This window comes from Taeniopygia guttata, chromosome 19, assembly GCF_048771995.1.
Source record: "Taeniopygia guttata chromosome 19, bTaeGut7.mat, whole genome shotgun sequence".
Classification (NCBI taxonomy): Eukaryota; Metazoa; Chordata; class Aves; order Passeriformes; family Estrildidae; genus Taeniopygia; species Taeniopygia guttata.
The window spans coordinates 621277-648357 of record NC_133044.1 but is presented as its reverse complement, the minus strand read 5'-3'; the positions used below and the strand labels follow the sequence as shown (position 1 = coordinate 648357).

At 44.1% G+C, this 27081-nt stretch overlaps 1 protein-coding gene across 5 annotated transcripts; it reads right to left on the bottom strand.

The window, feature by feature from the left end:
* Positions 1–861: 861 nt before the first annotated feature.
* NOS2 (nitric oxide synthase 2) lies at positions 862–27037 on the bottom strand. Of its 5 annotated transcripts, none has more exons than XR_012051439.1 (27): positions 16236–27037; positions 15473–15596; positions 14797–14919; positions 14557–14705; positions 12948–13110; positions 12470–12561; positions 11986–12127; positions 11444–11583; positions 10724–10898; positions 10287–10388; positions 9513–9707; positions 9085–9167; positions 8630–8774; positions 8294–8398; positions 8075–8124; positions 7805–7979; positions 7206–7338; positions 6738–6816; positions 6113–6291; positions 5324–5487; positions 4342–4552; positions 3926–4013; positions 3403–3524; positions 2989–3137; positions 2109–2303; positions 1058–1661; positions 862–967 (listed from the first exon to the last, which is right to left on the bottom strand). XR_012051439.1 is itself a non-coding variant. In XM_072916719.1 (27 exons), the coding sequence occupies exons 2-27, from the start codon at positions 16340–16342 to the stop codon at positions 1581–1583; spliced, it is 3471 nt and encodes a 1156-aa protein (XP_072772820.1). In that variant the 5' UTR covers positions 16343–16413; positions 17612–27037; the 3' UTR covers positions 862–1580. The 5 variants fall into 5 exon arrangements, 4 of the variants coding, with proteins under 4 accessions (XP_072772820.1, XP_072772822.1, XP_072772821.1 ...); XM_072916719.1 differs by having other exon boundaries at positions 862–1661; positions 16236–16413; positions 17612–27037; XM_072916721.1 differs by having other exon boundaries at positions 862–1661; positions 16236–16413; positions 17712–27037.
* Between the last annotated feature and the right edge of the window lie 44 nt (positions 27038–27081).

Here is a 27081-nt window from a genome sequence, read left to right as displayed (position 1 = left end):
AGTTAATAGTGCTATGAAAATCAGGCTCGAAGTATATCCCACTGTCAGACTGCTCCCCAAAGCTCAGGAATGCACCCTGTGCACTCAGGGGCGGAGGGCAGCCAGCAGTGCTCCTGTGCTGCCAGCCCAGGACTCTCCAGCTGCCCCAGTTCAGCCCTGTTCCTGGGGGTTTCACCAGTACCCAAAACCAGGTACAGAACAAGGCTAAGAGCAACGTTTGTCTGCACCTCAGTGCCTGGCACACAGCCTGTTCTGGATGCTAAATTCCCTTAAAGCCACATAAATTTGGTTTAAGAGTCAATGAAACAAGCACACTACCTGCAGAAGTGTTAATCTGTAACGCCCAGTCCAGTCCCAGCCCAGCGGGGTGCACAGCTACCTCAGTAACCCAGCCGAGTTCCAGGTCCTGTGGCTAAGGGCTGTCCTGCAGCACGTGTGAAACACACTGTTCACACACAGCACTGCTGACTTTGGAGTCTCAACTCTGCCTTCATCAATTCCAGCTCCTGGAGACAAGGGATGACAGGAAAATCTCACCTTTTTAATATGCTCATCTAGCCATGGTAATTTCAGAGAAGGAACTATTTCTGATGTAACTGCAACATGTAGAAAGAGCCCAAGGCCAAATACAGTGAGGGCAGTTTCAAGCCAGTCTCTCCCTGGTGCAAACTCACACTTGCCTGACAGTAACAAAAATGCAAAAGTGATCGCAGGCAGACTGTAACTCCTGGAGATGCCCTTAGCTCAGGGAGGAGTGTTGCCTGGAGCCAAACCCACCTCAGCACAGCCCAAGAGTTGTTTGTTACCTCTGCCTTTGCCGGCTGGAGCCAAGAGCAAGAAGAGGTTCACTGATCCACACGCTTTGTCTCAGTATAAAGGCAGATTTTATTACAAACAAATCAAGTAAACCAGAGCATTCAAATGTACAAAGTGCCTTGGAATTTTTTGAACCTTCCTGCTATAGGCTCTGTAACAACAACAGCAACAACAGCTGAGGTTAATGTACCTGAGTCCCACAAAGCAGAATTCCCCATTGCTACCTGCTGAGCAGACACACCTGAGGAGGATGCAGCAGGAGTTGCCACTTTGGGACCAGCACATTATTATTTCATTTGCAAACACTGCTCCAGATCCAGGCACATGGCCAGACGACTCCCAGCAACACAACCATGCATTCACCTGCTTTCAAGTGAAGATAATATGCAAGTAAACCAATCTGATATAAATAAGGTCACAAAGATAAACAGTACATTAAAAAAAAAGATTTCAAGCTCTAGTTAGTACAAAACTGTAGATTTTCCTTGTATGTATAAAAATGACCAGATTTATACTAGCATAGATGGTATTAAAAATAATTTGCACTTTCACTATTAAGATAATGTATTAAAATGTCAGAATAAATAGCAAAAAAAGTTAAATTTAATATTTTACATAATTAAGGCTGAGGTTTAAGAGTCAAATCCCACAATCCTATACACATGCATGATTGAACAAGTGTAAGAAGGAGGATTTGAGTCTTTGTTTTTTGAAAATAGCAACAAATGTGCAAATATTGTCTAAAACACAAGTTAGTTTGTTCTTCAGCTGGTGGGTTGCAAAGCTCTTTTGACTTCATGTGCGAACACAGCCCCAAATATATCTTCATGGTATCGCTTTTGGCTCTGCAAAAAGAAAGGACACCCAAGAAATGGATGAAATGCTGCCAGCTACTCCTTATCCATCAGTTCAGTAACTAAAAGGCCTTTTGCATTTGTAGCACTGGTTCTGTGGTTGTAGACTTTTGTTACTGCCAGTGAAAGGGAGCTCCCAAATCCGAGGATGAGGTTCTAATAACAAGAGGGTCTGAAAAAGCAGCAGCCCCAGGCACTGGGCTCTTAGTAATGGACCCACAAATTCTGCACTCACTTCTCCTCTGCTGGTACGATAAAGCCTCAAGCTCCTGATGTTCCCAACACCCTGCAGTGCTGATCCCCAGGCCACCCCAGGCAGAGCAGCAGAGTCCCCCTGTGAGCCTGACCGAGCAGAAGCCCGGTCCCTGTGCGAGCACTCCCAGGAGCTCACAGCCCCCGAGCCCGGCTGTGCCCACCCACGGCCCGTGATGACACTACCTTGAGCTGCTGCAGGAACTCGCTGGCCTGCTGCTGGCTGAGGCGCAGGGCGCGGGCGAGCAGCGCCCGCAGCGCCCCGGCCACGTCCCGCGCCATGCGCACGTCCCCGCACACGTACACATGGCCCTGCTGCCCCTGCAGCACCTCGCACACACGGGCCGCCAGCTGCCCCTGCAGCACGTCCTGGACGTACACCTGGAAACACAGAAACCGTCAGCACACCAGGCTTCTGAAATGCTGCTTGGGCTGCTGGCTCTTCCCAGTCCAGCGTGGGTCTGTGCACTAAGGCTCTGGGTGCCCTGTCTGTTCCAGCTCTGTCCTGCACCGCAGAAAAGATGAAAAACATCTTCAGGTTGCCCTTTACAAGCCTAGATTTGGAAGCTGGGCTCGTCTCTTGGTCAAACAAAAACTCTTCTACGTGCCAAAGTCTCCTAACTGCCAGGAGAGCTAAAAAGAGGATAACTTTTATTCTGTTTTTTTCCCAGTCAAGACTCTTCTACATAAAATTTATTTCCATGGTCACTGTGTCATTAAAATGGGGAAAAATGGCCAGTGCCAACTCATTTCTAACTCAGGGGCTAATCAAATCCTGCAAAATACAAGGTTTCTGAAAATGTTCCAGTTCTAGTTCCAAAGGCTGTTTGCACTAGACGTGCCTCTCTATGGCAGTGAGGGGTTATATTTATAGCAATTTATAGCACACCTTGCTTGTGCTAGAGTGCACAGGGAGATTTTTCTTCATTTGAAGAAGCTCAAAGCTGCTCACAGTAAACTTCAGCAAAATGCTAACATTTTTTTAAGAACAACCAGAGCCCAGATCTTAACTTGAGGGATGATTCTAGAGGAGTTAACCCTTAAAGAACAAAGGAACCAGCCTTACTTTCTCTTGGCCAGGCAGTCTGGAGTAAGCTGTGTAGACATCACTCAGGACTCCCTTCCTCTTCATCTCCTCAGTCTCTTCCCTGTAGATGTGATCCAGGTCTGGATGCCGGCAGCCGAACAGCAGGGTCATGTCCCCTCCTCTGAGCCCTGCAACCGCGTGGGACAGTGGCAGTCTGAGTGTCTGGGGCAGCCACTGACACACAGGACTGGCACACAGGCTGTGCCCTCCAGTCCCCAGGCGACCCCTGCACACGGGAATGGTCCCTGGGATGGGCTGGCTGTGCCAGTGCCCCGAGCCTGCGGTGCCTGCAGGAGCTCCTGGCTGACGTTTGTGGCTGTCTGAGCTGCAGAGCCCTGGCTGCAGGACTGGGGGTGTCCCCGAGCCAGCCCTGCCCCGGGCCCCCGCAGGTACCTCTGTGCTCCAGGTCATAGAGGCGCTGCAGCCAGAAGCTCCTGAAGGGAGCAATCCCCGTGCCCGAGCCGATCAGAATGCAGGGCTTGGATGGCTCCTCCGGGAGGTGGAACTCATTAGCACTGAAAGGCAAGAACATGTTAATTAGGTAACTGGTTTCTGATGAAACCCACCTTCAGTTGCTTGGATGACTGAGCAGCAAAGCCCAAGTGCCCAGTGTGAAAGCAGCAGTGGGGCTGAACTGGGTGCTCCTTGTTCCCTCCCCTTTCCTTGCTCTGCAGTGGAGAAGCGAACAGCGGGGATGGGGTCATAGGAATAGAATTATTTCAGAATTTTCTAATTATATGTAATTTTACTAAATGTAAGGCATGGTAAAAGATTTAATCTCTGGAAGACAGGGAATTCTCTATCTTCTCAGACCCAGCTATTCAACTTCAACTCAGCAGTCACTTGAAAACATCCAAACAAAGGAAAACACACTGAGAAGCTGAACTACAAGCTGCTCTTATTTAATTTTCTTTACCTGCGGATGAAGCAGGGAACAGTTTCGTTGAGCTCTATTGTGTTCAGCCAGGTGCTGCAGACTCCATGGTGCAAAGGCCCTTCACCATCTAAAAGCAGAGCAAGGCAGAACACCTCTGATAGCACCCAAAAGCCCTCTGTTTTTAAAAAAGCACACTTTAAATTGTACCTTTAAAATAAATGTATGTCTAGTAATGATTTATAAAACATGGATACAGTGATGATGGTGCAGGATTTTAGCAAATCTTGGCCCAGGAGGAACACCTGCCCTGCAGGTACTATTCTGCAGGTATGACAACACAAATTTTTTTATTACAGATACGCTTCATGCTGTATGGCAGAAAGATTTTTTCCTGAACCACAATGTAGTCTAAATACCATTTAATTAAGAGAGAGATGAAAACAACAGTTCATTACCTCTTGTCCTGTAGTTTACAACTGCAACTGTCAGATGAATCTCTCTGGCTGTCAGGTCACAGGAGGAGCTGACAGAATAGTACCTGGGCTTCAGAAGTGGCAGCTGAGTCAGCAGGAAAGCTGCGGAGACCTCAGCAGAGGGGAACTCCTCCAGCACCTCCAGGATGTTTGGGCTGTTGTAAAACTTCCATTTATTGTATTCTTCTGTGCTCTAAAAGCCAAAGGGCATTGCCACAACATTACCAGGTCATGCTGTGTTCAGGAGGGCGGGTGTATTTGAAACATCACTTATAAATAAGATTCGTGCTTTACAATCAATTAAATATGCAGGTAAATCAACAAAGTGTTCTCAAAACTTTGCCAGGACCAATACTGGGGTTTCCTAAGAAATAATTTCATTTTGAACATGGAAGCTCAGAACCCCCACTACAAAGTTCTCAGACACTTGCTCTCTCAGCGAGGATACAGAAACTGAAGCAGAATTCATTTCTCAGCTCCCTGTCAGGGCACACCCATGAAATTGTGTAGTCCCGGGTCCTGATCCCTCCCAAGCCTCCCTGAACCTGGTAGGAGGAGCCAGCACTCACCACACCTATGAGTCATTACTTAAAGCCACATCCCTCTGACTCTCAGGGTAGCAAATTATCTGACAAAAACATCTACCAGCTCCCCTGCAGCTCCTCTACATGCAAAGTGTAAGGCCTTTAAGGGCGTCTCATCAGGAACCACCACGAGGCAAGAGAACCAGGCCAGCAAATAACCCACCCAGAACCACAGGAAACACCAGATGTTGGCTCCCACACCCAAGCTGAGCCTCAGACCCCTCCTTCTCTCACTGTGGTTGGCTTTCTAAGACCACACAATATGTAAGAGAGGCATAAAAATCCATCGCTACAAAAAATTCTTAAACTTCTGCTAGAGTCAAAGGGCATCAGAGAACCCAGTGTACTGCAAACTAAACTCCTGCAGCCCTAAGGCTCACCTGACACAGCACCTCCAGCCTTTGCTTATCTCCTTCTGCTGTCACCAGCTGGGAGAGTTTTTTTAGCAGTTGTTGGGAGGGTGGAGTAGTGATATCAAGCAAGTATGTCAAAGCCTCAGGTAGTGTGCAGGCTGGAATCTTTTTGTGACTTGCCCAGTACCCACCTGGAAATGAGGGAAAGAAAAGGACACTTAGCAACATCCGTGGTATTTGACAGCTCTAGAGCTTTGCAAAACTCAGTGTCCTTCAAAATACCCCTTCAGGTGAGGATGCAGCAGGTCTAGACCACAGGGCCCTTCTGAGAGAGGTTATTGTGAGGTTTTGCATGTTTTGTAAGGGGAGGATCTGCCACAGAAAACTTCATGACAACAAAACACCACTTGGAAAGGCACAGTCTTTCATTTAGGAAAACCATCTTCCCGTATTCCAGAATCCTGATTGTTCCTACTAATATGGGAAAGATGGGCAGGACATATATGTCTATTTTAGGACTCTTACATGTAGCAATAAGCAAACTGTTAATTAATTTAATTGCAGTCAATGGCCAATTCAACAACTGAATTAGAGTCACATTGGATACCTCTGCAAATCCTGGTGAAGTCATGGTTTTTACAGAAAGGGCAAAACCAGAACCAATAATTACAGGAATAACTAAAAAGCAGCAACAAAATCCTATTGAAACTTGAGAAAAGGATCATAGAATCAAATTCAGTCAGCAAAAATCCTTAGGAATTTTAAAGGAATCTGTCCAACATTCTCTGTTGTTTTGTCTAAAGAGACCCAACTTACCATCAATGCAGGTTTCAAGCCTGATAGTCTGATCAGCTGGAGGGGCATCCTTGACATGTGCAATAATGCCATGGACTAATTCTGCCTGGTTGCCTGGGAAAATCCCGATGTGCTCCCCGGGAAGGTAGTGCACTTCCTGATCTGTCTCACAGTGAAGTTTAACCAGAATGGTGACACGACTGGATAGCAAAGAAAGAGAAAGAGACAGATCCTGGTTACATTGACAGGATTTCCCTTGGACTGCACAGGAAAGGAATAAATCTACAGTGGCACTTGGCAAGGGCTCTCTTGTGTTCATTACCAAATACCAGACCAGCTTAGGGCTTCACAGAGACTTAAACAAATCAGAGTCCAGGCATGTGAAGTACTTGTATCCAAACAAAGTGGGTGCTGAAGTTGTGCCTGGTCTGTCCAGTACAGAATAAACATGCCTGGAGTCAGCCAGTGGAAGGGCTGCCTCACTGCAGACTGCACAGCTCACATGCTGCTATCAAGGACAGTACAAAAAAATCCAGTACCTTTTGTAATAACTGCAGGGAGAAGATGTTTATAACTAGGCACTTCAGATGTTTAAGATTTTAGGAAAATGTGGTGTTGCAATATTCAAAAGAATAAGGTAGCATACCTGGACTTCAAACTTTGAAGATTCTGCCTAAATTTCAGCTTCATGGGAATTACATCCTTGGCATGAATGTTTGCAAGAGCTGGTGAGAAAAGAGGATATGAGTCTTGGTAACCTTGTGATTAGGTTTGTTTAAATTGTATTCAAATAATATGAAGAGGAGAACTGAACCACGCTTGCCCTAGAAGGTGACCAACCATCAGTCAGTTGTGTGTGCCCCATTCCCTGACTAAAAGCAGTTCATCTCAGCTTTTGTTCCCCTAGGGCTGTCCAAATGTGTGATAGTTCCAGTGCTATTGTGCTGGAAAAGATAACTTATTCTATGTAAACCAGTGTCTTTTTAAATCTGACCATGTACTTCATTATGCACATTCTACCATCCATCAGGGCCAAGAACACTTCTGAGAAACTTTCACAGTGCAGCCCCTCTGAAGCAGCAAAGGCAGAGGGAGGGGAAGGTGGGAGCAATACCTTTAGCCAGGTCCATGGGCTGGGAGTCATGCACTAGCCTGTAATTGGTAGGGTCCCATCTTTCCTCAGAGGTGTAGATCTTAGGCAACTGAATACTGTGTCTCCCACGGACGTTAAAGATGTCACAGGCAGCCTAGATAAAAAACCCACAAAGGTAAAGGCTATTCACAGTAAAAAAATATTCTTAGCATTGTCATAATCCTAACAAGGAGCTACCAGTTTCACAGATTGCTGGTTTTTAGTGCTTCTGGTGTGTGGATTCAGTGAGTTCAGTAAGGTTCCATTTCTATAACAGTATAGCCAAAAAAGATCAACTGCAAAAAATCCAGAAGTCTGATGCTACACTTGTTCATACTTTAACAGCATTTCAGCATTCCATTATCCAAAACTGTTCACGCAATTTTGTGTAGATATTAAAGAATAATAGAAAAGGGATCCAGTTCCCTCTCCTTGTTAGGCAAGCAGTAGACAAGAGGGGAGTTCCAAATTCAGATATAAATTCAGATGTTTGGTTTCCTTCATTTTCTCTCATTTTTATGGGAAGTGCACTAAAATGAATGGATGAGTGACTAGAATATGAGATGTATTTCTATATTCACCTGGAAAGCACTGACTGCCCAGCTGCGGAAAGCTTCTTCTTGCCCATTGAGTTCATCCCCTTCACCCACTGGAGTGAGCTGGGAAGCCCCGAGTTGGGCCAGTTTTTGGTCAATGGCATGAGCAAAGGCACAGAACTCTGGGTACATGCTGGACCCCAGACCAAACACAGCATACCTGCAGAAGGAAATGAAAAGAAGATTGTTGTGTTATGTTATATGGAGTGCTAAAGGACTCAATCACATGCAAACCAAACAACAAAGTATTTTTACCTAATTTTATTTCTCAGCAGTTTTAGTCTGAGCAAAGAGTCCTTCAAGGTCTGCAAAAAAATACATTAAATACTTCAGGTTAGAAAAATACTCTGATTTAAGACAGAATACTCTGATCTGAAACCTGATCTATATATTACTGAAGGACATGAGATAAATGAAAGGTTTGTCTTTGGTCTTTGAGCTGAATCTCATACACACTTCTGAGGTGAACATTACCTTTCCGTTACCTGGAGAATCTCCATTTCCAAAAGTGCTAGTAACCACTAAAAGAAGTGTTTCTTTTTCCAGGTCACAAATATTGTACTCATCCATGCAGAGGATCTGGAAGGAATAAAGCTCATGAGACATTGCTAGCACACATAAGAACTACCTTAGATATCTCAGATAACCGCTGACCAAACTTACATGGCATTATGCTATATGAATACAAAATCAGGGTTCTAGTCCAACTCGTATTTTACAGAACATTCCAAACACAGGTCTGCAGAATGGAAAAGCCTGCAGAAGCCAAACTCCTGTCTCCACGAGGTGTGGCTGATTTGTACTGCTCACCTTGGTGCTGAAGGCACAGCTGAACAGGCTGCACAGGCTGTTGGCGAGCGTCTCCGACTTGCCCGTTTCTGTCGCGTAGATCACGGTGACCTTGGCCCTGGTGGCCACTGCCCCTCGCATCAGTGAGGATGCAAAGAGCACAGCCCTGGGGAAAGCACAGTCACACACAACTTTTAATGGAGCTACACTAATTCAGGTTGATTCACAAGCAAGCTAGGAAAGACTGAGTTTGAGCATGGCTTTTCTTTGGAAAATGGTTCAGAAGCAACACACTCAAGATAGCTCTGAGCAAGACCTTAGATAGGAATGTTACCTCAGGGTGGACAGGTAAGGCTATGATTCAAACCTCTCAAGTGGTCCCTACTGTAATAATTTTTTTTTAAGAAGTAGAGCAGAAACATTGCAAGAATAGAATAGTTGGACAAAGCATGAAGAATCTTATTTGAACAACTTACTTTGCCAAGATGCTAAACTTTATTTCTTTGTTCTTTCGCCTTCGGGTCTCATCATGCCATACATGTGTTTTCCATGCATCTACCTTTAAAAAAAAAGAAGTTATGCTTTAGGTAAGGAACGCAAAATAGTAAATAAACAATTTGTGTATCTTTAAGGGGCCAGATCAAATAGAATCTGTATATACACTTTACTGAGTAAAAATGTCTATCAGTCTCTGTTGCATTAAACTGCACTTTACTTGAAGCCGGAGAATTCAAGAGAACTAACAGCACTTCCCACATAAAATAGCTCCTGTCTGCTACTTCTGAACCTGTCTAGTGAACTTTCATGAACCTGGGCTTGGCACCCAGACTGCCTCGGGTCTCGTATCGCATCTGCTCTGCTGAGGTTGTCTGCTGGAGTCGGATTTCTTTTTGATTATGTGTACCTGGTAGTAATAGAAGGGAGTGAGGACATAGTTCAACATCTCTTGGTGGAACACGGGGGTTATGCTGCCTGACATGGGAGGCACGATCCACACCCAATCTGCCGGGCAGCCGCCCCGCGCGCGGTACTCGCTCTGCATGTACTTCAGGAAGGACTCGGAGGCTGAGTGGTGATCCATGATGGTTACATTCTGTTTCTAGAGCAATGGCAAAAAGAAAAACATCAATTAAAAACCCTATTCTGCCCTTCTACCTGGTGCAGCTAATCCTCTTGCTTTGGTGAATATTTCAAGGACTTTACTCAGAGTAAAGGGAGTATTTATGGGAAATAAATACTATCAGCAGTTACTGTAAAGATACAGATTGAAACACGGGCCTTTGATTAAGAACTCTTAGATCTTTCCTTTAATATCAGCGTTTTACCTCTGCAGCACTGGGAGTGCATGCTGCAAAGCCTCTGACTCACTTTTACCCACTTTTCCTATTGTCATGATATGTTAACTGGAATTGAAAATAAAATATATTAATCCAAGGGCTTTACATAGGTTTTGAAACACATAGATAAATGTGTTAAAAGTATGGAAAATCTTGTCCTTAACTTCCTTTGCTTCTTTCTCTTCCTTCTGCCTTTACCTGTGAGGAAATATGGATTTCTCTACTTTCTCAGGTGAAAATAAAGAATAACTCTATTGGAATCATAATGCCATCTCCATTGAATGGGAGGAAGGGACAGTGAGTGTTCAGTGTCTCCCCAGATCCCACACTCAGTGATTTACCTGGAAGCTGTGAAGCACAGCCACGTTGATCTCTACAACAGCTCGGTCCTTCCATAATGATGACAGTTTATTTGTTTCCAGTCCCATTCTCCTCCCTACCTCCTACATGTGAAAAAGAGAGAGAAAAGAGAAAAGCAAATTTACTATCTGGAACTTAGACTGCACCATTTCTCAACCTCATCAGCTTTGTATCAGGAAAAAGTTGTGCAGAAGGGGAAAGAGTCAGTCTCATTCTGGGGAAATATGGCAGCAGAAACACCTGAGATTAAAGGTAACTGGAATTTTGGAGTTCTGGCTCTTGAGGATGTTCCAGCTTGACAAAGCAGGAAGTGGTTCTCTCCCATGCCAGTGAACACTGGTAGCGTCTCTTTTCCAAAACCTCATGCACCAGGTTCCCTCCCCTCGCAGCCCAGGCCAGCTCCCCTGCAGCAGGTCACCTTCAGGATGTTGTAGCGCTGCGCGTCGCAGAAGTCCCTCACGCCGATCTCTGTCCCCATGTACCAGCCATTGAAAGGGCATGCGGGGAACTCCAGCCCTCCTGCCTCCAGAAGCATGTTGGCCACAGCAGGCAGCGCGTACCACTTCAGCTCCAGCTCCTTAAACCACTTGTACCTGCCCAACAAGCACTTTGCATTATTTGTCTGCCTTTTCCTCGAAAACCAGAAAAGCCCAGGAAGATAAAGAGTACCAATTCTTGGAGGAACCCCTGGACCAGGGTCTGCAAAAACAGCAGTTCTCAGTGCAGTATTTGGGAATCACCAGCTACAGGAACTGCGGAACCACATTACAGAGTTCTGCAATCTGCAGGCCAGTCCCAAAGCAAACAGGAAGAAAAAAGCAATGAGAGAAAGCCAATAAACACTGTTACGAGTGCAGTGTTACATGTGCATTACACTAGCATAAGAAATTAGGATTTTTAAAATTCTGAATATCCTTGAAATGTAGATTTGGAAAAAGAGTTTTCCAACAAAATGGTCATTTGTTTCCTTAATTTAAATCTCATTTCATTGTTCTAACAGGCATTTTATCTTTCAGGATGATTTACCATCATTTCATCCTGACAAAGAACTCATAAAACAACTGCCACAGGCACAGCCCAATAACCTGCCAAGGTCAGGAGAGGCAAAAATGCAATTAACTAAATATTGTGTGCTTACTTTGGATGCTCCATTGGCACTTGGAGGACAATTTCTGGAGGTAATTCAAATATTTCTGGGTCTTGGCCATTTGCTTGGAGAACAAGTGGAAGTACATCAAAGCGGCCATATTTCGGCTTCCACCCAAGTTCAATGCACAACTGCAAATACAGAAAGCACATTTGTGTTCTTTTCAGGTTTCCCCTCCAGATCTGAAGACAAATGAATTTTAACCCTCTGAAACCTGCTGAGGTAAATGCTAAGTGAAAAAGGTTCTCTTTGCTATTCAAACAATGTTGAGCCATGCTGATGAAGTACTGGTTGTGTGCCTGGTTGTGTCCCCTGACAGTATTAGCTCACCCTGTTCTGAGATGGAGGGCAGCACTTTTATATCAGAACTGTAGGAAATTACTGTTTCAGCCTGCACCTGGAACTTTTGGGGCAGAACATCCCATTCACTCCTCACCTCCCTACCACTCTGAGTAAACATGGGAGGAAGGAGCCCCAGGGAGGTGGGTTAGCCAAGATGGGAAGCAGCTGTGGTGGTGAGTTTGGAGCTGTACCTGAGTGAACTCCACAGCAGCAGGGTCTCCAAGGACAGAGCCATCTGACATTTGGTAGCCAGCGTAGCGGATCAGCTGGCTGTTCCACACACGGAAATCGTGCTGCCCGTCCGTCCTGTGCGGGAACACCGTGATGGCTGACCTGCCCGGGACAGAGAACGCATCCTCGTTCACACAACAGAAACCGTTTTACATTCATAAAATGAACATCAGTAGAAATAAAATCATTCATCCTCTTTACCCACCTCCCCAAACCTTCAAGTCATCCCTTTTCCTAAGGAATTGCAAAAGGTTTTGTAACATCAGCTGTGAAAGTTATACATTTTCAAGATGGTTGATTGAACATATGAGAGGAAAATGTAAATATCAGGAAAATTAAGAGCAGAGACAAGTTGTCAAAATGTTTAGATAGACCATTTCATGTGTTTTTGATGCCAGATCTGGATGTGATTTTTGTTGTTTAAAATTAAAATTAGAGACCTACCTTATATTACCATTGTTTGTGGCATACTGAATATGATGACAGATATGCTCAAACATTTCCTTGGCTGTTTTACAGTCTCGTGCATCAAACACCTGTGTGTTTCCAACAGAAACGTAAAGAAAAAGACTAATTTTGAAACAGTAATGCAAAGCTGTTATTTTTCCTATGGACTTAAGGAATGGAAAGATTTTGGCTCCACTAGGAAAGGTTAATTTTTATAGTTCTTATATGCATCATTTGACCCATAACAATCCACCAAGGACCAAAACATGTATCTGGTTCCATTACACACCTGGTTCCTACACTCACACTGCTACACATTTTCCTTCACAGAGGACTGTAAAGAAACCAATCTCCTGATATGGACAGGAGGGCGTCCTCCTCAATTGAAACAGTGACATGTTCTAGCAAAGGAAAGGCCACTCTTCCGAGCCACAGCAGAGGACTATCACAGCTTAGGTGTAAATCCACAGCTCACCTGCAGGTTGGACCACTGGATTCTCCCAATGCACCTGGGGGCATTCCTCCAGGCCTGCTTGGCAGCAAAGGCCAACTCATCCTTTGTCAGGTGGTAAGTTCCGGTTGTTTCTATCTCCTTGGTCACTGCTTCCAGCCGGCCCAGCTCTTCTTTGATTTTTGGCCTTTTGAACAGGAAACAGTCATGGAAAAGAACAAATGAGAATTTCATTCAAAGTGCAGATGTTCTCTTTATATTTTGGCTTCAGAATTTAAGACTTGTCCTTATGGAGTGCAAGAACAGAACTTATTGGCCCCATGAAGAAACTAACACTAGAAATTTAAGTAGTGACACCATCCTTTCACCACCCAGTACATGCATGGATTGATCACAAGCTATTCTGTGTAAGCTTTTGGGTTAAATTTGGATTTTCTAGAGGAATTGGAAAAAAATCACAAGGAAACAAAAACCAGAGAACAGGTGAGTTTCAGGGCACATGTAGGCTGAGAGTGACTGTCCTCTCAAATATCCATTGTGTTTACAAGGGCACAGCTCTTCTGAGTAAAGTAAGATTTTAATTTCTGAAGGGAAGTGCTGAGCAATTTCCCTTTGTCAGGGAAACCAACTCTAAAATTCTTGAGTTTGATAACAGAGAGTGAAGTCAAAACATTAGAAAATATTTATCACGGCAGAGACAAAAGTTGTTTTGTTGCCTTAACAGACAGAATGAAAATAGCCTGCACTGTCTGAGAGTTTTCATATTTTCAGCAAGATGAAAGATCAAGGGCAAGCATATGAGACAGTGTAAATCAATGTGATCAAACAGCCATGAGCAGAGAGACACAGAGATGTGCAAATGCAATAGGCTTGTGAGGACAGCCTGTGTGTAAGACAGGGACTTTCAGAAAGATTCTGAGGGAAGAAGGATTTGAAAGGAGTTCAAAGTATCAAAATAAGTGGTCATTATGTGGCTGAGTCCCTTTGAAAGTTTGATAATGTTTTCTAATGGGATGAGCAAACACTGAACTGTTGCTTGAAAGCTCATCATGTGGAATGTCACTATAAGCCCTTGGACATCAGCCAGCTGTTCCAGCATTTCCTGCAACAAGATGCCTCTGTGCCATGGCCATTTTTGTGAAAACACAAACTCCTCTCAGAATGCTCAGGGAGCTTATGCCGATAGCACAGAGAAAGGGTGAGAAGCAACACTGGCCTTCCAATCTTTGGCTAAAGCCTTGAGAGGAGCACAGAGAAAAGATACTTGAAACACCACAAACAAAAGGCATTATCCACACTGAGACTGATCTGAGTGCAGCTAATCCCAAGAAAACGGAAGGTTAACGCTCTGGCAGAGAGTCCTCAATGTACTGGAATGCAGCGCACTCCAAAGGGATGGAGCTGAGGAGTGCATGGTCCAGAGTCCTTCCCTGTGTTCCCAAGATCTTGGATTGGCAGATGGAGCACACGAAGTGCAATGACAGCTTTATCTGGCATTTTTAACAGTCCTTACATATTATTTGATTGCGTGCTATGTAACAGGAGAGTTATCAAGAGCTGTGAAGAAACCAAACCCTCCTGACAGACAGACAGATAGGCAGAGGATTTTATACCCAAAAATCAAGTTGCTTACTCTTTAAATGAACTGTAGTATTGCTTGAGGAAGTCTATTGCCTGAGGTAAAAGATCCTGTAGTGGAACTGGCCCATCTCTGGTACCTCTCACCAGGCCCTTTGGGGTCATGAGTGACCCTTGGCAGGCTTTGGTCTGGCAATTGATAACCTGAAAAACAATGAAATGTCAAACAAACAATGTTGCACTCTGCATATTTTAAAATTAATGAAAAATCCCTATTCATATTTCCGTATTTTACCTCTTTTGCAGTCAGGTGTAGTGTGTCAAGAAAGCTGGATCCATTTTCCAAGTTTCTTACTCTTACATGTCTTGGACATCCTGATACTTGGTTTGAAAGTTTGATGTCATTTGAAGGGAGATTCTGGGCATAGAACAGACAAAAATGCATACTGTCTTCAGACCTATTGAATATCTTTCAGTTTCATTTTAGATTTAATGTTAACATCAAAATATTTCAGTTTAAATTCAAGAAACTAGATGTAAATGGGATCTGCTCCAACATGATTATTTGACTACAAAACTACTGAGCTAATGTACAGTTTGATATGAAATGGGGGAAAAAATATTCTTGTACTAATCAAGTAGGTTCTGCCACTGCAAATACCTTTATAATTTCACTAAGTCCTCTGCGTATCTCTGAGCTTTATAGTCACAGTCTCAGGAAAACAGTGAACCAATTTTAGAGACAGGACAGGTTTGTTACCAAAGGTTTGCAAAGGGATATAAAGGAATCAGGCATCCAGTCCCCATGGAGTCACCTCTTCCTTTGAGTCTTATCAATGCTACATTTTTGTCAGAAAAGAGCTTTCACCAAAGATGTCCCAGCAGTCCCAACCTCCTGCAACCACAGTCAGACCTCACAGGAGAATGTGGAGCAATTGTGAGCAGCAAGCACCACCCGTGTGAACTGTTACCACCAAACCATGATGCTGGGAACAGACCTCTCCTCCCTCACTGGGCTTTGCTGAAGTTATGATAGGCAGCCTCTCCATCTGCTTCTTGCTCGGATTGTGCAACTTGGCATCATCCTTTTCTGAGCTTCAGTAGACAGAAAGAACAGTCAGTTCAAGGCAACATCCTTTACGCTGGGCTTGCTTTCAGCATCAGCAGGAGATGCTCAGTACTGTCTCTGAAATGTAACTGAGCCCATAACCCAGCAGTGGCAGTGGGCAGGAATCAGCACTAAAGCCATAGTACCCCTCTTCCCACAGCACTATGTGGAAGGAAAGGAAGGAAGGCAGGGTATGAAACCTGAAATAAGTAACACCCTGAAGACAATTTAAGATGCATGTGCAACTTATTTTATACAGTGTTGTGTATGAACTGCATCACAGAACTACTTCACCAACTTAATTATAGTATAAATAATCACTTTGCTATTTTTATACCATTCACACCTCCTGAGACTTAGAATACAGGAAACCATGTTAACACACCAAATAAATTTAAGACTATGAAAGAGAAATCAAGATGATGTATATCCTCAGTGACTGTTTAACTTTGACACAAGTGTTTAATGTTCATTACCAAGTTACACCACCCAGAGATCCACAGTTCTTTGGTTAATAACAGTATTTTGGAAACACATTACAGGTTTCTCCAGGACCCAAACCACTTAATATCTTCCCTTTTCAAATCAAAGATAAACTGTGAGACCGTTAAAAACCAGGATCTTACCCATGGATCTTCCTATTTTTCTCCACGTTGTTGTTGATATCCTTCTCCTGGGGGTACTGGCTCTTGGCAGCACGAGATTTGAACACAAACTGCCATGGGCACAGCATTTCGTATGTGTTTTTTTGGTGGTTTTACTTCACTGTGCTGAAACCTTGTTTTGTGTGATGTGGGAACACTTCTAAGGACATAAAAAACCCAACAAGGTCAGTTTTTACCCAAGAGGGCAACTCCCTTTAACAGCTTTCAGAAACTCACCAGCCTAACTGAGCTAACATCCTGCATTTAAAATGAAAATTCTCTATTCTTAGGCTAGTGACACTAAAACTAACACTTTGTCAGTGTAATGTGCAGCCCTGTACTAATCTAAAACACTGGCAAGAGGATATCAGATGTCCCCTGGTCGTGTAAAGCAGCAAATATTGGTGTCAGAGCAGAATACAGGCTTAGAAAAGGGATGTGAAATGTTACTGTGTTATTCACACAGTAATGAAAAAATCTTGTTCATATATGAACCTAACCATTTTGCAGTGTATCCACCTGCCATAGACAAACAGGATTCTGAGAGGCTGAAGTCTGCAGTTTCTAAGATCTGTAGCACTTATTTCAATGTAACACATAGCATTTACATAAGAGTGTACAAAGTTTATGCTATTAATTTCAACATACCTTTTCTGCTCACTTCTGAACATAAGATGGATTTTGTGCTACGGAAGGTGTGACAGAAGAGAAAGATAAAGCCAGTAAATTGCAGGCATAGAGGGAATTAGCCCCAGTATTTGAATCTGATTCATAAGAGAAATCAAAACCTGATGTTTCCAAGAAGTTAGAGACAAAGGAAGAAAATAGATATTGTCACATATTTCTGATGTAAATTATGTCTTATTTTGATATTTATATTACTTTTACGGTAAAAGTTAAATTTATGCTGAGTTCTGAAGATACACTTTGCTGTAATGTCACACAAGAAGAGAAATCCATCTGTCTGTGCAGAAGCTGGAAGGTGTTAGGATTGTTTGCTACTCCAGGTGAGAGAAATAATGTGTAATAAGCATTTCTCTGCAGTTACAAAATGTGAAAAAAAAATCTAAATTATTATTCTGCAATAAAAAATGCTGTGATGTGCCTATAAAATTTTGTAAAATACAAGGGGAAAAGAGAGAAGAAATGGAGAGGGGGAAGAAAAGAAAGAAACAAAGAAGGAAAAAAAAGAAAAAAAGAGGGAACCTCACACAAACATAAAAAACACACAGGTAGAAAAAGGAGGAAAAGGAAGAAAACAAGCATAAGGAAGAAAAAGATGAAAAATAATAACAAGAAAGATCATAATAAACAGAAGAAATTAGAAGCAAAAGCAAACAGAGAAAGAGCAGACTCACGTTTCCCTTCACTGGCACTCAGAGCAAGAAGCTGCTTGGTGTCCTGCCCTGTGGGGTTCTGTGGGTAGCACTGTCAGTGTTACCAGTCTCACGTACAAACCTTTTAATCAGCAGAAAGAAGGGACAAAGAGCAGCTGGACAGCTTGGAACTAGAGCAGGAGACTGAGTCTGACACTTTGCTCCTAATACAGAAAAAAAGATACAGTTTGCCATCTAATTACTCTGCCTGTGAGCTGCAGTAAATGAATGACAGAATGAACACCTGGACATGGTGCTTCTTACCGTGCTTTGGTGAGAGGTGTCCCAGCCCTGCCAGGAGAGACTCCTCTCTCTCCAAGTTTCTTGCCTTTCACCTCTCAGGCTCTGTATCCCTCCCAGGAGGCAAAAGCATTTTATAGTGCAGACCATGTATGCAAAATAGCTCTGAGCAAGGCTGGACATAGCTAGTGCAATTGGGGATTCCCCAGGTTCTTCTCCTGTCCACTTGGAGAAGTGGAGGGTGCGTGGCTGCTGTGTTACAGCATTACATAACCTGTGTGAGGGAGGGAGGCAGCTCCTGCTGCTGTCAGCATCCCTTCCTTCCCTCGGCACGCTGCAGCCTTGACCCCTGCTTGTGCTCCTGGAAAGGGCAGGGTATCACACTGAATGCTGCTTTCAGCCTTGCACACTGTGTTAAAATGAAAATAAATAAGTGCTGAAGGGCTCCTTACAGCTTTTATCCCTGTGTGGCCAGTCTCCAGGCACCCTCCTGTACACCACCCGTGGCTGTAGGAAGAGAGTGAGCAACTTTAAGAGAAATGTTACAGAGCTGTAGAGCTTTACAGTACAGGCCAGGAAAGCATTTAACCGCGTGCTTATAACTAAGGACAGGTATTTTAAGTTTCACCTACACATACTTCCTTACTTTTTATAAAGTTTGAAAGGATCTTTCTCAGTAGAGTATTTGTAGAATTTCTTGCTCTCCAGAGCTCCCTGTTCTGCCTGTTGCTGCCTGTAAGATTTGTCCCTTGGTGCCTTTTCCAAAGTATTGGGAATACTGGAAGGAAACTGCAACTTTCTGAAGTACAAGCCATTTTCACCATGCTGTATGTGGGAATACCAGAGGGACAGATGGATGAGGAAGATGGGATTGCTGAGCTGATTTTCAATGTCAGACAACATGTGGACATGTACCTTTTACAGAACCAGGCTCTTCTCTGCAGCCTGGAAGGCAGAACCCCCTCGGGACAGGGCTGGCAGCAGTGCCCAGTGCTGTCAGGCACCTGCAGCTCACAAGTCTGATGCCAGGATTTTGACCTGCCTTATTTGTTTCTTGATATTATGTATGGCTATTTTAAGGAAACTGTTTACAAATTAAAGATGACTAATAAATCTGCTGAATAATATGAATAAAATAAGGCACATTGATAACTAGGGAAAGATTTACAGCTGCTGACCAAAGATCTTCAGAAATGAGGCATAAAGCAATCAGAGAAATGAAGAAACGTGTGTTCTTTTCTCATCCATCACTCTTTTACCGGGCAAGCTTGGGCAAGGTGTTTTCTTCTCTCTGTGTCTAGCTTCTCTATTTGAAAATGAATATTAGATGACTATGTAAAACATTTGTAGAGGTAAAGCAAGTGCTGTGCACACGTGTTCATGCATGAGATCCTCTGTATGCATCCCACCCAGGATTGCTAGAGATGAATCTCTTGATAAACAGACCTGAGTTTTCTGAGCATTCATCTGCTTGGCTTTATCAAGCCTGTGCTGCTTAGCATCCACTGCTCATGAATTTTCACAGTTGGGATTTTTCTTTAATGTGGTGCCTTTCTTCTCACCAGAATTAGCAGGTGAATCCCTTTGTTTAAAATATTCCAGTCATCAGGCAGATGTAATCAGCAGGCAGAAACAATGTGTGAGAGCTGTGCTAATCAATGCCATGCCAGAAAATTCTGCCTTTACATTTTTCTTTTGTATTTGCTGCTTTGTAACAGGGTTTTAAAAAATCTCTTTTCATCCTTTCCTTTCTTATTAACCTCCTTCTTCTACAGAACATGGGGAATCATAATGTCTAGTACTATAAGAAAGAACTTATCTTAGTAGAAGTTTATTTGAATTCTGTGGGTTCTAAGCTTTCAGTATTCACCCTCCTTATTTCCCTGTGCTTGGGAATGCTGAAATCTAGGAAAGATTATGTAGGGATTGAATATGAAAAATCAGATTTGGGATAACTAGAGGAGGAGAAACATCTTTCCTTAGGAGAATTGTTAAAAGGATTGGCTCAGGTACAGGCATGCAGGGAACTACTTAATCACTCAAAGAGTGCTCAAAGAGGACCTGATATTTTACTGATATTTTACTCACTTGAAATCAATAATAAAACTCCCTCTGTACAGTAAGAACAACAGAGAACCATTCAATCCTCAGGTGGATCAGAGATTAACTAAACAAGCTCACTGGGCGCTCCTTCTACAAATATTCTACCTATTCTATTCAATCTGTTCTTCCTAGTCTAGGAAGGTTTTTCCTTCAGAAAACCAATTCTGCCCACTTGAACAGAAACTTCCTCTGCCATATCAGAGTGCAGAAACTGGTTGCTTTCCTTGCATTAACTTTGATGAAAGAGGTGCCCTTTCAGAACAGACTTTGACCTATTCAATGCTGTCATCTTGACTTAAATTTTGTTTTGTTTCTGAGTGTCTGATGGTTTGTAGCTTCAACAATCAGCTCTCTGCAATCTCCTTCCAAGTGAGTCATATTCTGTGTCTGATATTATAATATACATCATATCTGCAAGATTCTGCATGAGCTCAAGCAGTCATATTCCTGAAAACATTTACAAATCAAGCTCTGGTTGTAAGGTTGCTTCTCTAAGATCAGGGCATTTTGAGTCTTCAAAGAACTACGACACTGAGGCAAAGTTGATGATAAGGAGGGCTGATCTTCCCAGTTTCATGGAACCCAAAGAAATATTCAACTGTCCCAACATTTCATAGTTATTAGTGAACTCTTTCTAACTCTCTTTTCCTAACCAATGTTACTATTGTCTGAGATGTCTCTTGCAGCAGTGCTCTGTGTGACAGCACAATAAATACAATACTGCAGTCCCTATAAAGAGTCGACATCTCAGATTTGTTAAAACTACCCTCACATCTGGTGGTTTCTGACAAATATACAATTAATAACAACTATTGCTGCTCCCAAATATCTCCTTGACTACCATCAGCCATCTTCTTTTACACTGGTTTGGTTTTTCACTCCCGAAAGAAAATTTGTTTGGTTTGAATCTTCCTCCAAACTTTGCAATGGCAACTCTGGTTTTTTTTTGGTTTTTTTTTTCCCCATTTGTGTTCTGATTGCTGACTATTCCTTTAAGGGCTTTAAGATATTCACCATTAACTGTAGCCCCTTCCTCATTGGCTTCTTTCTTATTTCAAAATGTTCCTGATAAAGTGGCGATAACTCCACCAAAAGCAAAACAAAAGATCCAGGCCTTGGCACTTGTAAACATGCAAATAAAAGTAGGATCCCAGCCCAGTCTGGACTGTTTTTCAGTTTCTGCAGATTTAAGGTAAGTTTAAGGCAGCAGTTTAGTGTGGAAAGTGCAATGCTTTGTTTACCATGTCCTGCTCTCCAGTGGAAGACTCAGTGTCAAATGATGGCAGGGCAGGGTGGAAAATTTCCCAGTCTGACCATCTGAGGGCAAAAACGAAAGTTAAGGAGAGTGCTAAATTTGCAGAGACGTGCTGGTAAACCCATTCCTTCCTGTCTGCTTGCTGTCAGTTTTGGTCACTCAGACATGCAGAAAGAACAGAATTCCCTCATCAGTCACCTCTCCAAAATTCCCAGGGATGAGGAAGTGAGGGAGGACCAAAGGCAGTCAATAACCAGATTTTGTTGTGCCTGGCTGCACGTTGGCTCAGACAGAAGCGATTGCTGACACCTCCTGACTCACCCCTGAGATCCTCAGCCACAGCTGCAGCAGCAAAGACAAAACTGCAGCAAAAAAAGAGCAAAATAGCAATTAACAGTTGACTGGGCCTAAACCCTGGTGTCCTGCATGTGGCTGTCACAAGCTAGGCTCTGTGTCCTGCACTCCTGGACATCATTTAACTACACTGAAGATGTCCCTCTGTAGAGATAAGGAAAAGCTGGCATGTGGATCTGGAAAAGGTATAGAACAGTGTTTGGTACTTCTGCTCCTGCAATCCATGCTTGTCACACCAGAACAGCAATTTCCTGCTGTTTGTCCCCAGAGTCCAAACCTGCCTGACAGCTGCTGTGTGCCTTTTAAAGGTCTCCTGAGTTAAGCACCTCAAAAGCAATCTGAGAATTACTTTTGAAATCTTGGCCAGAAAGCTGCAATGTACTCTGAGAGATACTTCCAGCTAGAAAAAGGACAAACTCAACAGAGCTCTTGGAGGAGAGAAAGTTTTAAGACTAAACAGGTGTCTGCATTCTGTACTGTAAACTGTGGTTTAACACACCATTTATGTGGCCTCTAGAAATGGGAGGGAAAAACAGAAAATAAAAGAGAAAGCAGTCCTTGCAGTTGCATAGTTGTGGAAACTAAATACTCTATTTTTAAGCATGAAAAGTCAGTCCCCAGACTGAGTCAGTATAAGGAAAGTGGCTCCAGAATATACAACCTTTGCCTGTGCCCATCATCATGACACAATATTTTCCAGACTAACTTCTGTTTGACAGTTGTTTTCAGTTTTCCTTGTTCCTTGTTTCACACTAGCTGAGACACAGCCTACTTTCTGTAGGTGAAATGACTGCTAAGAAATTGAAGCAAGACTGAGAAAATCCCAGATCCTGTGTAATTTTACTTAATGCAGAACATGAGTCAACCTCATGAGCCACAAGAATTTATTGTCAATTTTGCATCTTTTAAAATCCATTCTGTGAAAGGGGAGAATATTAATCAAAACACCAGCAGTTTTAAACTCCTCTCAACAAGAATGAATACCAGACATGGTGCAAAATATAAGGTGTAACAATATAAAGATATTAAGTGCAATGTTTTTTAAACAGATGATGCAGAACCCCAGCAGAAGGAAGCCCAAAGGTAATGAGGCCACTGAGTCTGAAGTTGTGCAGCTGCAGCTGAAATAAAGTATTTAATATGGGGTAGTGATATAGGCTCAAGCTGTGCCAGGGGAGGTGAGGTTCAGGTTGGACATCAGAAGGAGTTTCTTCACGGAAAGGGTTGTCAAGCATTGGCAGGGGCTGGCCAGGGAGGTTTGGAGTGCCCATCCCTGCAGGTGTCCAAGGAAGGCCTGGATGTGGCACTCAGTGCTCTGGGCTGGGGACAAGGTGGGGATTTGGCACAGCTGACACTCCCTGGGTTGGAAGTCTTTTGCCTGAATGATTCTGTGAAGCACCCAAACCAAGCTGGCTCAGAAGCTGCTGATTAAAAAACAAAATCCAAATTAATCCTTTTCAGAATGGATTCATGCAGAACATGAAGGCAGATTCTTCTGGAGGAAAATCACCCAGGCTGATAGTTACAGAAGGGTTAAGTTCAGTGTCCACAGGTAAGGACAGCAAACAGCAGTCCCAGAACCTTCCTCTTCAGACTCTACAGGTGCAGTGAGCAATGCCAGGGACCTCTCCCCCAGTGACAAACACAAACACTGTTAAGCTCTTAGGCACAAGTGACAGATGCCTCCCTCTGCTTCTAAACTTCTAAAAAACTATTTTAAATATCAAACACAATTATGAGGAAAACACAATTATGAGAAAATAGTCCTCAAAGAACAGGGTTTTCTTTTAAAGTTAATGTGTCTGCCCTGCTTAATCACAAGCTGAAAGGAGTACTTGATGACCGGTGTATACTTCAGTTAACACTATTTCATAAAACCTGGCTTGACAGAAGTATAAGATAAATTAATCAAATAATACAAAGGTTGAAAGACGCCCCAGCTGGCTCGTGCTCCAGCAGAGGTACATCAGTTCTGAGCAGCAGGCAATGCTGCAGGAAAGGGACAGACCAAGTGGGCAGTGCAGGTCTGTGTCCAGCAGTGTTGTGTGTCAGGGGCTTGCTTTAGACTGCTCTGACCAAGACCCTGCTCACCCCAAATCACCCCTGTCTTTAGGGTGACACTGAGGGACATGACACTGTGGACCATAAAGCTCTACTGACTTACAGTTAGAGCAGTCTTACAGGACTCTCACTCTTAATAAGTACTATGATATTGAGTATTTAAGACTCACAGATGTGCTGCCTGTTCAATTTGCAGCTTATCAAAGCTTTCTATGAAGGCACAATTTATAATGCTATGCTAAAAGCTTTTATAAATAAGAAACTGTTTCCTCTAAAAAAGATGTGAGAGAGTATTATTTGTTTCTCCCAGAAATAGCGTGTATTCCTCTTCCTTACAGCATCACAGTAAAGATTACTTCCTTATGACATTTGAAAATGAGCCAAACACCATGGAGGAGAGGTTTTTGTTTAGCATCAAGTCCTCATGATCAAGTGCCCCTAAACAAAAAGCAATGCCTGTGACATAACCCACCACGTGAGGAAGTTTACTAAGTGCTAAAGAATTATTTAAAGAATATTCCATTACTGACAAATGGTGCTAATCAAGGCCTGGCCTGGGTTGGAAATATTCTATTCAGTACCCATAGGGCTCAAATGACTTTGGTAGTGAGTGTGAATGGAAATCAGTAACACTTCTGACACAAGAATGTGATCAGAAGTGTATTTGTCTCTGGCCACGTGAAGGGCAGAATGCTATCCTGGATATTACATAAAACATGAATTTACAATCTTGTCCATACCAAAACCTGAAATGAATAAATGAATTACAAAAATAAATAAAAGGAAAATATTTTCACTACACAGGAAGCTTCTGCATCAAGCTCCAAGGCTGGTAATAACCAAGGTGGTCTTTACCATTTCTCTGTGGACTTGAGAGCAGGAACATAAACACTAAAAATATATTGACCAACCCACTGCTACTGTTCCATCTTTTGACATGTTACTTCCATATTTGTAACGTACAGATTATTCACACACAGTTTCAGCTTTAGGTTTCCAAGGCTGTGTATACACAAAACAGAAAGTATAGCACCAGTGTTGGTTCTGGTTAGACTGGACATTGGTAAGTCTGTAGAGTGATTTAAATTATTAATTCTGCTTACTTCAAGAATGCAAAGCATGGTATCACTTTATTAATCAGAAGTTTCCCACTGTCTTTACTTGTTCTAATGTTTGTCTTGCTCTTGCATAACAAGCCTCCACTTAAACCCTCACTACCTTAATCAAGAGTTGCCTGCATACAACATTTGAACTGTTAACTTTGCTCAACTCCTAACTGTGGAGTACCTAGGAGAAGTTATTGACTCAAGATCCCATTGGAACCAGCTGCAAAAGTGTTTTTGTCTGTGTTTTTGGGTTACTGCAATCACCTATCAACAGCTCATCACTCACCAGAATTGGCACAGAAATGGGTTCCTCATTGCAGTAAAAGAAACTGAAGCCTATGAACACACTTGTTTCCTTTTACTGCTCTGTCAGCAGCCTCATGAGCATCATGAGTTTTTTAAACTCTTCAAAAATAATTATAGAACACAACACAGCCTCATTTACCCACCATCTTTATGGTCAGAGATTCTGGAGGACTGAAAATGGGAACACAAGTGCTCCAGTCTATTTGGGGTTGCTATTTTCTACCCAATTGCCACAGCAGAACCCCAGAGGATGCTGCCTGTGACTGTGCCTTTGTCACCGAGGGCAGTAATTGCCAGCACAGCAGCACCAAGGGACTAGGGAACAGCTCTTCAGGCTCAGCAGGGCTGGGTGGCAGAGAGCTGCTTAAACACAGGTAAAGAGAACTCACTGTGTAACTCTCAGGTCAGGCAGGTCAGTGAGTGATAAATTTGGACAACTCCAGGGTCAAATGACTTCTGAGCAGAAGTTTTTAGAATAATAATTTTGGTTGAAAGTATTGAAGCTCTGCCCAAAACCCCTTTCAGAGTTCAGGTTCTCATTTACATTTTTTTATTAGTGTTTAAGATCATATTGGATATTCCTTGTCAGCTGCCAAGGTTGAAGCTTTCTGTGCTCTACCTTGCACAAAATTATTTTGACAGTTTAAACCAGAATGGCTGCAATTAAAAAAAAAAAAAAATGTACCTAGGTAGAAAGACAAGTGGCTTTCCTCACATGGGAAAACACCTCCTCTGTTGAGAAAGTCTATTACCTTGCTGCTTTACCTGAAGTTAAGCAGAAGGCTGGCTCCAGCAAAATACTGAGTGTCATCTGGTGGAGAAAAGGACTTGAGAAGGAGAAATAAGGGAGGTAGAGAGGCAAGATGAGAACAGCATTAAGGAATAGGTAAAACAAAGACAACAAAAGTTAAGGGTGCATAGGGGTGATGTGGAAGACAAGGGAGTAGAGAGAGGAACAGTAGTGGCGATGGCAGAGGGAAGTGTAACAGGGAGCAGGAATTCCAGGAGAGGAGGGTTAGCAGAGAAAAGGAAGGTTTTTGACGCAATGCTTTCTGAACTTCAGTGGCAGCCCCATTTCTGCCGCGGTCGGGCCAAACTCCGAGCCCGGCGCTCATCTCGGCACCGCCACCTGCCGGCGGCCCGCCGCCACTGCAGCCGGCGGGCAGCGCCGAGCCGCCCTCCCTGGGGACACCGGCCCGGCACCGGCACCGGCAGGGCGGGCTGTGCACCGGGACACCGGCTCCCTGTCGAAGGGACACTTGTTATGTGCTGCAAGGCCTTCTCAAGCCTCTGAGCTGCAGAGCATCGCGCAGGCGGTGACTGCGCCGTCTGGGGCACGGACCCGGCCGAACGGGCACGGACCCGGCCGAACGGGCACGGACCCGGCTGAACGGGCACGGACCCCGCTGAACGGGCACGGACCCGGCCGAACGGGCACGGACCCGGCCGAACGGGCACGGACCCGGCCGAACGGGCACCGACCCGGCCGAACGGGCACCGACCCGGCTGAACGGGCACGGACCCGGCCGAACGGGCACGGAGCCCGCTGAACGGGCACGGACCCCGCTGAACGGGCACGGACCCGGCTGAACGGGCACGGACCCGGCCGAACGGGCACGGACCCGGCCGAACGGGCACGGACCCCGCTGAACGGGCACGGACCCGGCCGAACGGGCACGGACCCGGCCGAACGGGCACGGACCCGGCCGAACCGGCACGGACCCCGCTGAACGGGCACGGACCCGGCCGAACCGGCACGGACCCGGCTGAACGGGCACGGACCCGGCCGAACGGGCACGGACCCGGCCGAACGGGCACGGACCCGGCCGAACGGGCACCGACCCGGCCGAACGGGCACCGACCCGGCCGAACGGGCACGGACCCCACTCAGCAGGCTCCGACCCCACTCAGCGGGCACTCTGACAACAAGGACCATCCCAGCAGAGGCTGATGTGACCCAGCAGAGTGCCAGCCATGGCCAGTGTCACACACACACAGGATGAAATGCTCAGTCCCCAAATCCACGG